Source organism: Cariama cristata, unplaced genomic scaffold (assembly GCF_000690535.1).
Source record: "Cariama cristata isolate BGI_N322 unplaced genomic scaffold, ASM69053v1 scaffold13982, whole genome shotgun sequence".
Lineage (NCBI taxonomy): Eukaryota > Metazoa > Chordata > Aves > Cariamiformes > Cariamidae > Cariama > Cariama cristata.
Window position 1 is genome coordinate 34,079 of NW_009605617.1, and position 13,710 is coordinate 47,788.

At 43.5% G+C, this 13,710-nt stretch overlaps 1 protein-coding gene across 1 annotated transcript in view; it reads left to right on the forward strand.

The window, feature by feature from the left end:
* The window catches only part of LOC104158408 (propionyl-CoA carboxylase alpha chain, mitochondrial-like), a gene marked incomplete at its 5' end in the record, with an annotated part of 47,068 nt that extends 33,722 nt beyond the window's left edge, over nucleotides 1-13,346 (forward strand). Inside the window, 2 exons of the mRNA XM_009696047.1 lie at nucleotides 9,505-9,582; nucleotides 12,993-13,346. Of these exons, the coding sequence (XP_009694349.1) occupies nucleotides 9,505-9,582; nucleotides 12,993-13,061 (147 nt within the window). The remainder of the gene's footprint in view (nucleotides 1-9,504; nucleotides 9,583-12,992) is intronic.
* Nucleotides 13,347-13,710: the final 364 nt, after the last annotated feature.

Consider the following 13,710-nt stretch of genomic DNA (forward strand, 5'->3'; position numbering starts at 1 on the left):
ACTGTAATTAGTTGTCACCCGATTATTCCTGGAAACACAATGAAGGCACTCAGAAACAGAAAGCAACATAAACAACAAAACAATTTGAAATCTGGCTGACTGGAAAGAAGGTTAATATCATTTAGGGAAGGAAGATTTAAATTTAACTTGCATTCCTGATGATAACACGGTCACGTTATATAGGAAATACCCATTTTGGGGGGTGAGGGCGTTTGCATGTTGATTTTGTAAGTAGATTGTTAACGACGAGCGAGCGTTAGGATGAAATGTGGTTTTAGGAGAGCTCTTTTGGGATTCCCCACGGTGCCAAGGGCCAGAGAAAGCAACGGGCTTCAGGAGCGCAGGCGAGGGACCCGCTCCCTTTCCCTGGGAAGGCAGCAGAAGCCAGCCCTGCTAGCACACACCGCTATTTGTATGCCGGAGCGGGGAGATGACACGGCACGCCGTTTTTAAGCTCACCACGACTGCCACAAATAACAGCGCCGCGTAAAAATGACGAAAGCCGCACAAAATCATGGCTCGACTTAGAGGGCAGGAAATAGGCAGGCGCTTGCAAGTATTTCTGCTTCGTCTTGAGTTGCGTGGCTTGATTTTTGTGCGTGTCGGATCCTGTGCGCTGAAATTGCAGGAGCAGGGAAAGCCCAAGGTCCTGATGGTTGAACAGGTAAAGCAAGGTTGTCGTACCCCCTTTAAAGCAAGCCACCCAAAGTGCTCCCACAACTGATTCCCGCTTCGGTAGTCTGAGCTGTCTGTCCCCAGCAACAAAAAAGGATCTAAACTGTCTGATTGCCTTGCAGCCCTTGCTGTATTTTCATCTAGGAATATAGTTGTTGCTTTTTCAGTTATCTATCTGTCAGAAATGCAAAGACAGTTTTTCTTTTAGTTGTGTGTGTCTGTTGCTTGTTTTTCTTTTTTAATTAAATTAGGCAGAACAGGTGGCATTACTAAGCCAAGCATTGGTCAATAAGCTGACACCAGTGCTGGCAGCCTAAATCACTTTAACGGTTCCCCCCACCCGTAAGTATGTAAAAGGAAAGCACCTCTGGGTAAACACCCCGGCCTTAGGTACTGAATCTTGCCAAAAGAAGAGGACAGTTAATTATTTTGACCTAAGTGTCTAAATTTCTTCTCTTCTTTCCGACAATTGGAGATTACCCCAGGTTTTGGAAGTTATCTCCATTCAAACCACTCTTTAAATGGACTTTTCTCGTATCAAAATTTCTTAACGATTTCACATTGATGCTAGTGTAGCCATGGGTGTTCATACTGCATGGGATGATTTTTGCTACCAAGACATCAGCTGTTAAATGTATATACTAATTATTTCTGTAATGTCAAAATTAGGTAACTTGAAGGCTGCTTTTTGAGTTGTATAACTTACAAAACACATTACTGTCAGTGACTCCACCTTTTAAAAACCATTGAGGAAGATGTTTTAAACTGCGTTCCAGTTCTTTTAAACTGCATTCGTCTTCCAGTTCAGCCGCATGGACATTGTTTCAGTTTCTCGTTATTCTTTAGAAGAATTGTTTAACAGTCTCCACAATTTTCCATTTTACAAGCCTTGGAAAGTTCTTGCTATGGGAAAAGATGTGTTTTGCTTGACCTCTACTGCTGAAATGCTCACTACTGACAACCCGACCAAAACAGCTTCCTAAATTCTGCTTCTCACTGCACCGTTCATTCGCGTGAAATGGAGAAAGAAAGAAAAGGTGGAGTTATAAAGTTACCTGTTGCTGCCAGCCAGTTGTGTGTTGTTTTAAATCGTGTTTGCCATTCAGACCTCAAAATCTAAAAAAAATTTTAAAAAATTTAAATTTTCTCTTTCTTACCTTATAATTATACTCGTTGGAAATTATAACAGAAAAATAATTAGGAAAAACAGTAAAAATGTATTTGCTTAAGTAACAGTTTCACATTTTATTTCGATGAATTATTTCGATGAATATGGTATTGATAATTTAGTAAGATATTCTTAAATTCAAATAAGATTTTTCTCTTGTATGTGAACCTTTTTTTTTCTTGTTGTTTTTCCTTTTTCTTTTCCTTTACCTCCTTTCCTCCGTCCTGTTCTTCAGCGATCCCAGAGCAAATATAAACTGCATTTTTCAGTTAAAAGGAGTTTGCAAACTTGACCAAATGTGGTCACAAACCGTACGTACTTTTTATGATTTTGTGTATTAAGTAATTTTTGGGAGGTGTATTTTTGTGGGGGAAAAAACCTATTGGTAAACAGGAAATGAAAACATTTTTGCAGTTGTGAAGTTTCAAGATTAAAAGCATTCAAATATTTCACCATTCTTAGAACACGAGGCTTTGAATAATAATTGTGGTTACATTAAAAAAAACCCTTAACTGTAGTAATTGCCCATAACATATTTATGTAGTTTTTAATATTTGACTTGAATAGATTTTTCTTCTATATCTTGCAATCGCACAGTCTGAAGATTTATGTTCCAGTACGGTGTAATTAAGAATGAAATCCTATTCCAATGACGAGGTACAAATAGTCAACATTATTAGAGTTTCCTCCTTGGGGAAAAATGCTGCCATCCTTTGAAAAGAATTCCCACATTATTTTTTTGGTGTGGTGGTTTTTTTTTTTTTTAATTGGTGCGTGTTGCCTTTTCAAATGATAAGCAACTTTTTAGGCATAACTAAAAAAGTTGCGCGATGAAGATCGGTGGGATGGGAACGAAGGCTTGCCTTGGGCTGAGTAGCAGGAGAATTGGCCCCAGAAGTGCTCTGCCTGCATCTGGCTTCCCCATCCCGCTGGGCGCACCGAGGCAGGTGGGGAAGGGTGTTTTGGCTAAGTGGGAGTGCAATGACCGGGGCTGATTGCTGTCGGGGGGACATCGCTGACCTTTGGTTGGTCAGAGGTCACCAAGTTTGGGATGTGCTATCTTCGGATTCATTCCTTCGAGGAGTGTGGCGGAAAAAAGTTTAATAACGATTTGTCAAGTACCAATAATGGGCGCTAATTGTATTTGCAGCTCTGTAGCTCTGGTTTCAAAGTTAATTTGGACAGAAGGGAAAACCTGCACTAATTATTTTACATGGTAATGGACGATGTCAAGGAATTTCAATTGCTGCTCATCCAATTCCTCTCGATTTGTTTTCTTGTTGGATGCTTGCTGCCAGATTGCCAACAAGTCAGAGAGAAAAAAAAATCTGGGAAGGGAATGATACCAGCATGGACTAGGTTTAAACAACAAATAAACAAACAAAAATCCCAGTATCTTCATAAGGGTTTTACGTAGTGAATGCGTACTTAATTCACAGCTCAGTGGTTTTGCCCAAGCATAAACAAGGTGACTGTTTGTAATTCTTTTGCAGAAGGCTACAAGAGAGGGCAACTGGACTTAAGAAAGCCAACGGCACCGTCGTGCATTGTCCCTTCTTACTTACGAGGCTCAATACGGACACAACTCGCAGCATAGTGGAAATTGCGAGGGATATTTATCGGTGTCTTCCCAAAACTGAGACAGGAGATATCAATACAATCCAATTCTCACTTCACTTTTAACCAAATCTAAGATAATTTTTGCTTAGGGCTGTCATTGTCTTTTTTATTTCCCCCCCCCCACCTTCCAAGAGCCTTGAAACTGTTACGCATCGGAGCACCTGCGTTCTAAATATAATGGTCTTAAAAAAATGTAATTGAGGGATTTTCACTTTTGTAGGCAAATCAGCAGGGTTGATATTGATCCATCTTTTTAGGGAGCCACAGTGCACCAGAAGGTGATACTGTAGCGGGCCCCGTAAACCCTCAGAGCCTTCTGTCTAATTTGGCAGAAAAACACAGAATGTCGGACAACAAAAGAACGATCCGATTCCATAAGAAATCTTCATCCCTCCCACCCTCTTTTCACTAGATTTAAGGGGGGGGGGGGGGGGGGAGAAAAAAAAAACGACTTAATTTTTTCAGCTGCACACAATGAGTCGGTGCTCACTCTTGCATTGAAACAGTTGCTGTCAGAAGAGGCAGGAAACAGTTTTCTTTTAATTGCTGAAATCGTTCGGAAGTGCTTCATGCGCGGCTTCTGTACAGCAGATGCTGTGCATTAATTGGCCTGTGTAGGGCTGACCCAGGGTTCCTTGCAGCGGGCCCAATTTTAGGCAGAGGGTTTCAATAGCTGATTTCTTATTTTGTATAACCTGGCGTCCGTTACGCGTGCGCTTGCACGTGGGGTATTTCACGGTCTGCAGTTTCTAATGTCATGTGGGTTTCAAAACCTGCGTTTCTCTGGTAATGTACTAGCAGCAGGTAAGCTCTAAATACCATCCATCAGGAGCTAATTTTTTATCCAGATACTCCAATGACTGATGAACCTGTCTTTTGTATGAATGTTCAGCACAGGAGAAAGCCATATGCCCCTGGCACTGGTTCCTATGCATTCTTTACAGTTCGTAGCAAGGAGATTAAGGAAAAAAAAACCCCAAACCCTTACATTTACATGTCTTTCATTTATTTAGCAGTTAGCACTTTCTGAAATAGCTCTGTTTTTCTTTCTTTATTTATTTTTTCGACAGCGAAAGGAGATTTAGGTCTTTTAAAGCAATCTGACTACCACTACTCGTTTCCTTTATCAGGAATATTACTGCACACCCTTAATAGGGAACCTTGTTTTGCTACTCCCCGTCTGTTCAAAACAGACCGTAGCCCATTAGAAGGTCCTCCCTTGTGTGGGAAGACCACAGCTGTTACTGTAAATCTCATCCAGTAACTGTATCACCCCCATTTTGTGGCTCTGAAGGATGAAATTGAGAAATGGAATACTGTGCAGTCATCCTTTACATCTCCAATTTTAGGCCTTTGCACATCATTTTCATGCTTTTATTCCAAATCAAACGACATTAGCGAGCGACACCAGCCTGGGCTAAATGCTTAGCGTCTAAGGCAGCACCTACGATCTTTGTTTTTGGAGGATTTAGGATTTGGAGGGAAGTTGGGGGTTTGTCGATGGTGGATTTTTTTCTTTTCTTTTTTATTCCCTCTTTTCCCTCCCTTCCTCCCTCCCACCGGATCTTTCCCACTCCCCAGAATTTGTCAGAAGCAGAAAGCCAGACTGTAGTGAAGTGCCTAAGATGGAGGATGCTCTGTTATCCCTCCGCAGAGGAAGCGAGAGCTCAGCACGGTTAACAAACACAACTTTAAAAAGGTTTCTGTTTCTTTAAATCCTTCCGAATAAAGTGGATCTAACTTCTTACGAAGGATATTGAAGGCTTTAATCAGAAATAAGAAGTGGTTTAAATCATTAGCACAACAAAGCCAAACTATAAGCTTGAAGATAAAAGTCTCAGCGGAAAGAGTCCTCTGAAAATAAATGGGACTTGATAGATTTCCATATCATTTATAACTTCCCTTAATTACACTTGGAAGACTTGCCAGTAAAACTGGAAAATTGGCAGCCTATATCCATTATAGTAATTTTGCCGACCATGGCAAGCAGCTGGCTTTACTGGATTTTATTTCCCATCACTCACAATTAATCATCAGCTGGAGATGTCTGAAACTCCTCAAAACGTAGCAATACTGTGTGACACGCGGGCCTCCTTAAAATGCTGAAATCTGCTGAGTAAATGGCCGAGTTCCCCTTCCAGGGAACTCATTTTGGTGCGAGGCAGGCTGCCGGTTAATGAGTGCCACTTCGATAATCGGATGCGAATGTGAACCCTGACCTCATGTCAAAGGAGAGGACGCAGCAAGCTGGATGAAAGATCGGGGGATTCAGATCTGCAAACTTTACACCAATTAGACAGAGAGCAGGGAAATACATCAGCGCCCATTGGGTTTATCAGAAAGACTTGTGGGGCTTGTGACCATTTTGTAAGCCTAACATTGAAGACGTCCTGTCACAATCGTTAAGCCTTTATCAGATGACGCACAAAAGTCGGAGGAAAGCGGACCGTATTCAGGGAGATCCCGTGGTAGCGATGCCCTCGGGTGTGCGCCGTCTCTTTGCGTTTCTGAGTTTTAACGAGACCTATCCCTAAGTGCAGTTAGTCTTTATGGGCCTTCCGCAGGCGCAAGGAAAACGGCTCGGGGTTACTGGCTTCTCAAATTCTGCTTCTACCCCGGCCTGGGAGTTGCTTGGTCGGGAAACGACCGGAGATGGTTCCCCGCCTGCGAGGAACGCTGCGGCCGGAGCGGATAACCACCACCGTGCAGTCCCCCAGTTCCTCAACCAGCGCTACTGACTGGTCCCAAATTCACATCAGAATCGTTAGCAACATCGAGACATTAAGTACCCTCCTCTTCAATGATGTGTTGTTTTGTTTTTTTTCCTTTTTTTTTTTCTTCTTTTCTTTTTCCTTTTCACTCTGTGGAGAGCAAAACTGAACAGCCACTCTGAACTGCGCCACGCAGAAATCAACTATTAAAATACAGACTGCAGGTCTAACAGTTAATCACTCGTTTATTTTGATATTCCAGGCAATGTAAAGGTACATCTGTCCGTAGCATAACTCTGTGAGAAAGATACCTGAGTTTAATTTCTTTTAAGAAAAGGAGCCCTTGTATTTTACTTGGTTCCAGTCAATCAGATTTTTTTGTTTGATTTTTATTTGCCTGTTTTGACAGATTTGGGTCATCACCGAGACCTCTCTAAATAGAAGTGTAAAGATGGTGGTTTACGTTGGTTTACCGTCCACTGAAAGAAAAAAATTACACGATGAAAATGAGACGTTAAAAATGGTCCAGATAAATCCTTAAATAAGTTAGAAAGCAAGAACTCGTACACATCGCTGTGGTTTTCCCTTTGCAGGCTAAATAACAGGCAAAAGGATATGCGCAATTATGGAATGAAAGAAATTGGACAATGCCCAAAAGACTGAAAAAGAGGAGAGAGAGAGATACAAGTGCCTAATTTTAGGATTTGTCGCTTTGCAACACAATGAGTGGAGCTGTAAAGGTTTAATGTAGGAACAGTAATTAAACTTTTGTGCTTAAGTGACACTTCCATCAAGGTAATTTTCAACAAATTGCCCATCACCAGAAGTTCTGACACAGCATTTTCACACGTGGTACCTGCTGGAAGCACCTCCTTCCTTCCAAATTAGTAAGGCTAGATGTTAACTGAGTACTTTGTCTATATATTTTGTGGGTTGGGGGGGGTGTATTTCCTTCCCAGACGCCACTTTCTTCATCATCAACCCGGCAGGTATTACATAAAACACAAAAACTTTATTTTAGAGGAAGAGGGGAAACTGAGGAGAAATGCAGATTCATGGACATTTCCATCCCACAACCACTAACACTTCCCGGCATTTTAACGCTGTACTTCAGATCTACAGAGACAATTCTGTACTCTTCCTGTAGATATATTGCCAGAACTCTGTTTAGGTAATTGCCAACTGGTTCATTTGAACGCCATCCACCTGATGCAGCCACGTTACAGTTGAATCGCGCAGGGACTCGAGAGAAAAGTTTCTCATGCCTTTGAAATTAAGCCACTCGACTCAGATCTGCACTCCTTAGCATCTTGGTCTTCAGCGACCTTTAGAGACCCGTGTTCTTGACGCTCCGGTAGCTGAGTTTAACCAGAGACTGGCAAATTCATTTCTGAAATACGCTATTAAAAAAAACCCCTCCAACAAATATTCTTGCCTTTTTTTTTTTTTTTTTTTTTAACAGAAGTAGATATTCGTAGCTTCCTCTTAACCTCAGAAATATCTCAAAGTTCAGAGCAGATGGCAGAAAAGCTGAGCAGTGAGATAGGGAGAAGAGGAAAAGAAGGAAGGAAAGGACGAGCTGCTGGGACAGGGCTACAGGCAGAGCAGCAGGTGTGGAAGGAAGGAGACAAAAGACAGGGAAAGGGAATAGAGGGGAAATAACTGGGGACAAAGAACAACTCTTTGATACTATTCACCAAATTTGACACTGCTAATGACTTAAATGCTCGCCTGAAGCTTAGGATGGAATTTCTGCCGGTGAAGTGTTGGGTGGTGGTTATTCTCTGTATCCGGTTAGTAGACCGTGTTCCCATAGCAAACGCTTATTTACCCCCAAAAGCCCGTCAGATTGCTGTTGGCAGTCTCTTGGAGAACGAGTGTGTAAGCGCCTTTTAGCATAACGTTTTTTCTTCTATCTTGCTCAGAATCTGGAGGCGGACATCAATGCTTTCCAGTCGGTGCGAGTGCACGCTTTAGGAAAAAAAAGCTTTATTTAAATTTTCAGAATGTACTTCATGCAATGTGCGTTTGATCTCTGACTTCACACCTGTCTGTTAGACAGTATATGCCTCCAAAATGGTACATGCTTGTCCTTAAATATGTATTATTCATGTTACATATATTTAGAGAAATATATGTATGTGTGTACAGGTATGTATAGAAACAAACACGTTCTGAGGGCACTGGCACATACAGCAATGCATAAACCAGATCTCTGCAGGTCTCAAATTACCCTCTTTAGTGAACCTTTGACATCAGAGTGAAAGCATCTCAAATTTGCTGGGATGACGAGTGAATGGCAGACTGCACCTGCAAAAGAGCCTCAGGAAAAGACTTGCGGTGGGCACTGGGAGCCAGGCGTCCCAGAGAGGTTTGCCTGCGCAAGGCCTAAATACTGGCAGGTAGGGCCCAGCACCCTTCCCTCTCCGGCAAACATCGTCTTCATGGGATGACGGGGTGATCGCTGGGTTACACGAGGGATACGTTCTGAATCCCGTGATTTTCCCCTCAGGCATAGGCAGCCCCCCCCCGCAACCAGCCTCTGCGCAGCGTGGTCCAAGGCATTGGAGGGAGGACCTGACTGGGAGGCACAGGGAGCCCAGCGGAGCAGCCCAGTGAGTTGCTGGTGACCTGGAGCTTGCACGTGCCTGTTAGCAGAGCGCAAACAAGCAGAAAGAGGAAATCTTTCCTTTTAAGAGCTATCGGCAGTGGTGAAAAGGATGGTTTTGCGTCTGCGATGCCTTCCCGGTGGGGTGAGAGGTGGTGGTCCCTTCCGTCACTCCGAAGTTACCAGCCGCCGTCCCGATGCTGGCGCCTGCAGAGGGGCGACTTTCTGCTCAGCATTAGCCCCTTGGGTACTGCCGGAGCTTCCGGGCCCTGCTTCCCCGGACACGTGCCCAGAAAACTTTTGGCTTCTGAATCAGGATTAGTACCCATGGGACCTGTGCCAGGGAAGTGAAGCAAAGGCTCCCCAGCCAGAACTGGACAAATGAAATTTTGCTCTGGATTTAATTGGTGTCGAACTGTGGTGGATGTGAAGTGTGAACTGCAGAAGTTGGAGCTGGGGAGAGGAGCCTTTCGGGTTTGTACGGGCTGCTGGTTTTAAGTAGGTGATTCCTTTTCCCCTATTTCGCTGCCAGTTTTGTCAAAAGCAACTGCCATTTGTGATTGTGGTTTGTGTCGGGGCCGTGTAGCTGGCTGACTTGACTTGTGCGATGGAAGTCTTTATAGCATTTAATGAAATAATCCCTTTATTTTCCAGAAGAATCATACGCACTTAGAGCATTTCAAATCCTCTGTCCTCATTTTGTACCACTTTAATTTTACCAGGTTGCGGAAGGTCAAGAGATTTGTGTAATTGAAGCAATGAAAATGCAGAACAGTATGATTGCTGCTAAAACAGGCAAGGTAAGCTACCTTGGGTCACTTAAAACCATATGCAACTTGTCAAATAGGATAGAATTTAAAAAGGAAAAAGGGAGGATTCTGGTTGTTAAGGAATTAAGTCTGATTGTTGTAAGTCTTTCTTTCGAAGTGAGGTGTCTTTAATTTTTAACATTTGCATCTGCTGTGAATGCTGTTAAGTAGTTCCGAGCCTTAGATAGCACAGCAGGAAATGGTTTTACTGGCTTCAGAAATTCATATAACTCTTTGTCTTCTGAATGATTTGTTTCCTATGATGTTACAATGCCAAGTTGAATTGAAAGGTGTTGCAGACCGTTTCTCCAAATCCCATCTTTCCGGAGAGCAACTGAAGAAGAGGAATCTCTTTGCCAGTTAATTCATTAATGGCAAACAATTTGACATTAAAAAACCCACTCAGAACAAGGCACAGAACGCGATTTTGCAGGAAGATGAGAAAAGCAATTTTTTTATTATTGTGACTGTTAAATACGAAGCCTAGATTTGCAAATGCATTAAGCTTTGCAAGGCTGTGCATTGCGCTCTCTTTGCTTCTGAGGGATCAGCGTTGCAGCTCCTAAGCTGGGACCCTCCTGCGGTGCAGGATGAACCAAAACCAGCGCTCTGGGCGGGGAACTGGTTAAGCTTATATGGCAAGGACAGGCCTTAAACCTCGTCTGGTCTGGGGACTCTCAGCCCCCAAATCAGGGCCTCAGAGCATCCCTGTGCCAGATGATAACTCACAGCCTGAAACCGTCCCCTAGACATGGGCCCCTGATCCATCCTTTTCAAAGGGAGAGCAGAGTCTGGATCTGGATTATGTGTTCTCGAATTTCCTAGCCTGTCCTAGCCCTTCTCTGCCTGGGGACAAGCCCCTCTGCTCTCCCTGAAGCCCTACCATTTTGCTGTTAAAAAGCACAAACCAAGCCCCAGAGCGCGATCCCTCAGCCCAGAGGGAGGCACCAAGGAGCCTGGCTCCCCAGGGCAGGGACGCCCTTAGCCACTGGCAAAGAGTCGCTGGGATCTCAAGATCAGGTTTCTATGCCAAGGACTGTTTGTGTGTTTACAGGAAAGGCTGCTTTGGCACAGCACTAAAATCGCCCCTGAGGCTGGGACCCAGGGCTTGCCTCTTCCAGTGCATCTAGGGCAAAATTGGGTCTGGAGGAAAAAAAATCGCAGAGGGAGGGAGAACGGACCTACTCCTGTTGCTCTAACGTTGCCCCTTTATTATTTTATTCCATGCCTTCATTCCTATATAATTTATTTTCTCACTTAATATTTCCCAGCATTTAGTTTTTCATCGTTGCTTCTTTTGTTTAACCCCTTATTGCTGCTCTCTGCATCCACTGGTTTGAACTAGTGAGTATTTGTAATTAAAATGCCATTCCCTCTCCCCCCTTACCCCCTTTTTATTTTTTACTTTAACCTTCTCTTTCCCCCCAAGGTGTGCTGCAACACGTAGGCCTGTTCCTTAAAATCCTGCTTGTACTTCTCCCAGTAATAAATATCTCCCACTCACTCCGTACAGATGCCACGTAAACCCCACATTTGCCTTATTAACCCTTCAAAGTGGGATGTGAACGGTGCACGGGCCATTCAGTGGGCCCGATGCGCCCCTTGCAGTGACCCCTTGGCGTTTCCATTTTAATAGCAAGCAAATTACTGGATTCTTTAGAATGTGAAGAATTTGAAAAAGCCCAAAAAAGTTTTGGGATGTTTAGAAACCAAGCTGCTAAACAGAATTCATCCCGTTCTGCAGTGCAAAGTCCTGGCTCTGTGTGTGAAAAGAAGTTGGCCCCTCCGCAGGAATGGGATGTTTGGCACTGGCTGTTAGTCCACGTTTCGATGCTTTGAAACCATGTTTTGAAACTCAGTTCGTTTGTCTTCAGCTGGAAGACGTTCCCATTTTCATTCCTGGCTGAATTCCTTTTCTGTATCAAACCCCATCTTCCTGTTTGTAACTGCGAGAAAAAAAATGACTTGTTTTTATCTACTTTTGAGTTTACTCCAGCTGCAGGTGGTTTAAAAATGAGGGAAAGATGGAGAGGAACTGGTTTGCCTCCCGTCTCCGGCCGGACAGCTGCGCGGGGGTCAGAACGGGGAGCTGGCCCCGCCGCCTGTCAAAAATCACTGGGGAGTTTGAAACCCTACTCAGCTACAATGTTTGCTGAACCTTGGCTTTGTAGAAAAAACAAAGAAAGAAGTAGAGTATTTTTCACACTGCTTTCATCTCGTAAAAGACTGAGGCTCGGAAATCGGGTAGGCTGCCTAGCTATTGAATGAGAAATAAAGCCCTTTTTTTGTACCATCTCACGGCGTCTTCGCCCGTGGACAGTGTTCAGCTTCATTTCTTGAGCAGTGCTGTGAATATGCTGCGGAGCCAGAGCTACGCTTACAGCTCGCCTGGCTTTAGACTGTCAAACTCGGACGTGGGCGATAGTGGAGCCGTAGCGGCCTGGTATTTCGGGTGTGCTGCAGATTTCCGTTAGGAGCCCAAGGTAACGTTTGGGTGTCTAACAAGGTTTTGACCAAGGATTTGGGCAGGTCAGCATCAGCTCTGAATGAATATTGCAAGCAAATGCTAATATACAGCTTCAGGTATTTTTCTGGAGCTCCACGTACTGAAAGGGAATTCAGACACGTTACAACCTTTTATAGAGGAAATGAGGGACTCGTAGAAGATATTTGTGTTTTAAAATTCAGGAATCTGGACAGGAGTATATAATTCATCTCCAGATGTAGTTGCATTTATTTGACAGTGGTAGCCCGTTGCCAAGTTCAGTTATGTCAAAAAGATCCCAATTCAGATTTGAATCAAATCTATCCCAGCTGTCGGGGGATTGAGGGAAACCCACCTCATGGCTGCAGTCCCAAAATTCAGTTATACTTAAAATCTATAATGCAAGAAATACTGGAACATTTCATTGAAACATCCAAGCCTGAGTGTTGAAGAGTCACTCGCCCTCTAAAAGATTTAAAATTTTGGTAGTATGTGAACAGCAGTGCAAACAGGTGGAAGAAAGGTGCTTTTTCGTTTTTAAAAGTGCCTTCTCCACCTGACGTTCAGCTCTTTGAGCACCGAAGTCATAAGCAAACCAGCTAGTGGTAGGCGCCTAAATACCTTGATGGAGTTGGACACCATTTGGTCAAGCACTGGAGAGGTGGTGGAGTCTCCATTCTCAGAGATGATACTCAAAACTCAGCTGGACTCTGGACACTGGAGGTCGAGCTGTCAACCTCTTGCGGCCCTTCCAACATACCTGCATCCGTGATCGCGGTGCTGGTCATCGCGTTGCATAGCGGCCATTTACCCTGTGCCTGCACATGTCGTACTCTACATAAGCAACGGCAACCAAACCATTTATTTAACCACGCTAGGTTAAAGGTTTGAAATTATTTCTGTTTCTGTACTGTAGGTGAAAGCTGTGCACTGCAAAGCTGGCGATACCGTTGGAGAAGGAGATCTGCTGGTGGAACTGGAATGAAAGGGTTGCCTCCACACTGTTGAGTCAGCTAAGCCTTTATTATTTTCATCCGTAAAGTAAGATTAAGGCAATTTAACACAGAAAATGGACAGTCCTATGCGCAAGGTTTTATACAGTTGTATTTATTGTATCAGTGGTTAAGACAGCAAACACAGATGTTAAACCTTGGCAACAGATCCCAGATTTTTACTTCCAGAAATACTTGTACATAACCTTTGTAATTCTTTGATTTTTCAGGATCAAATAAAATCAATAAAATACCATTTCTGCTTTAAAACAGGAAAAGCCTCTTTTTTAAAAAAAGGAAAACACAACAAAAGCCCAAGTCCGATTTGTCTTCTCCATGGCAATATCACTGGTTTGAGGCCCCAGCCAGCCTGCACAGAATGGTTGGTAAGAGTGAAAATCAACCACTGAGTGAACCGAGCAGTTCTCCTGCACTCTGTGTAGGCGCTGAACAAGTACTGCCGATGGCTTAAATTCTGATCAGATTTATTGTAAGATTTTGAAGCCTTCGTACGGACTAGATTTAAATCACAGGGTTAGATGTTTTATTTTGCTAGCGCAGACTTTCCCCATGTATTTTCATTTACAGTTGTAAGGGAATCTTCTTTTATTCAGACTCCGTACTCAAATCCCACCCCACCCC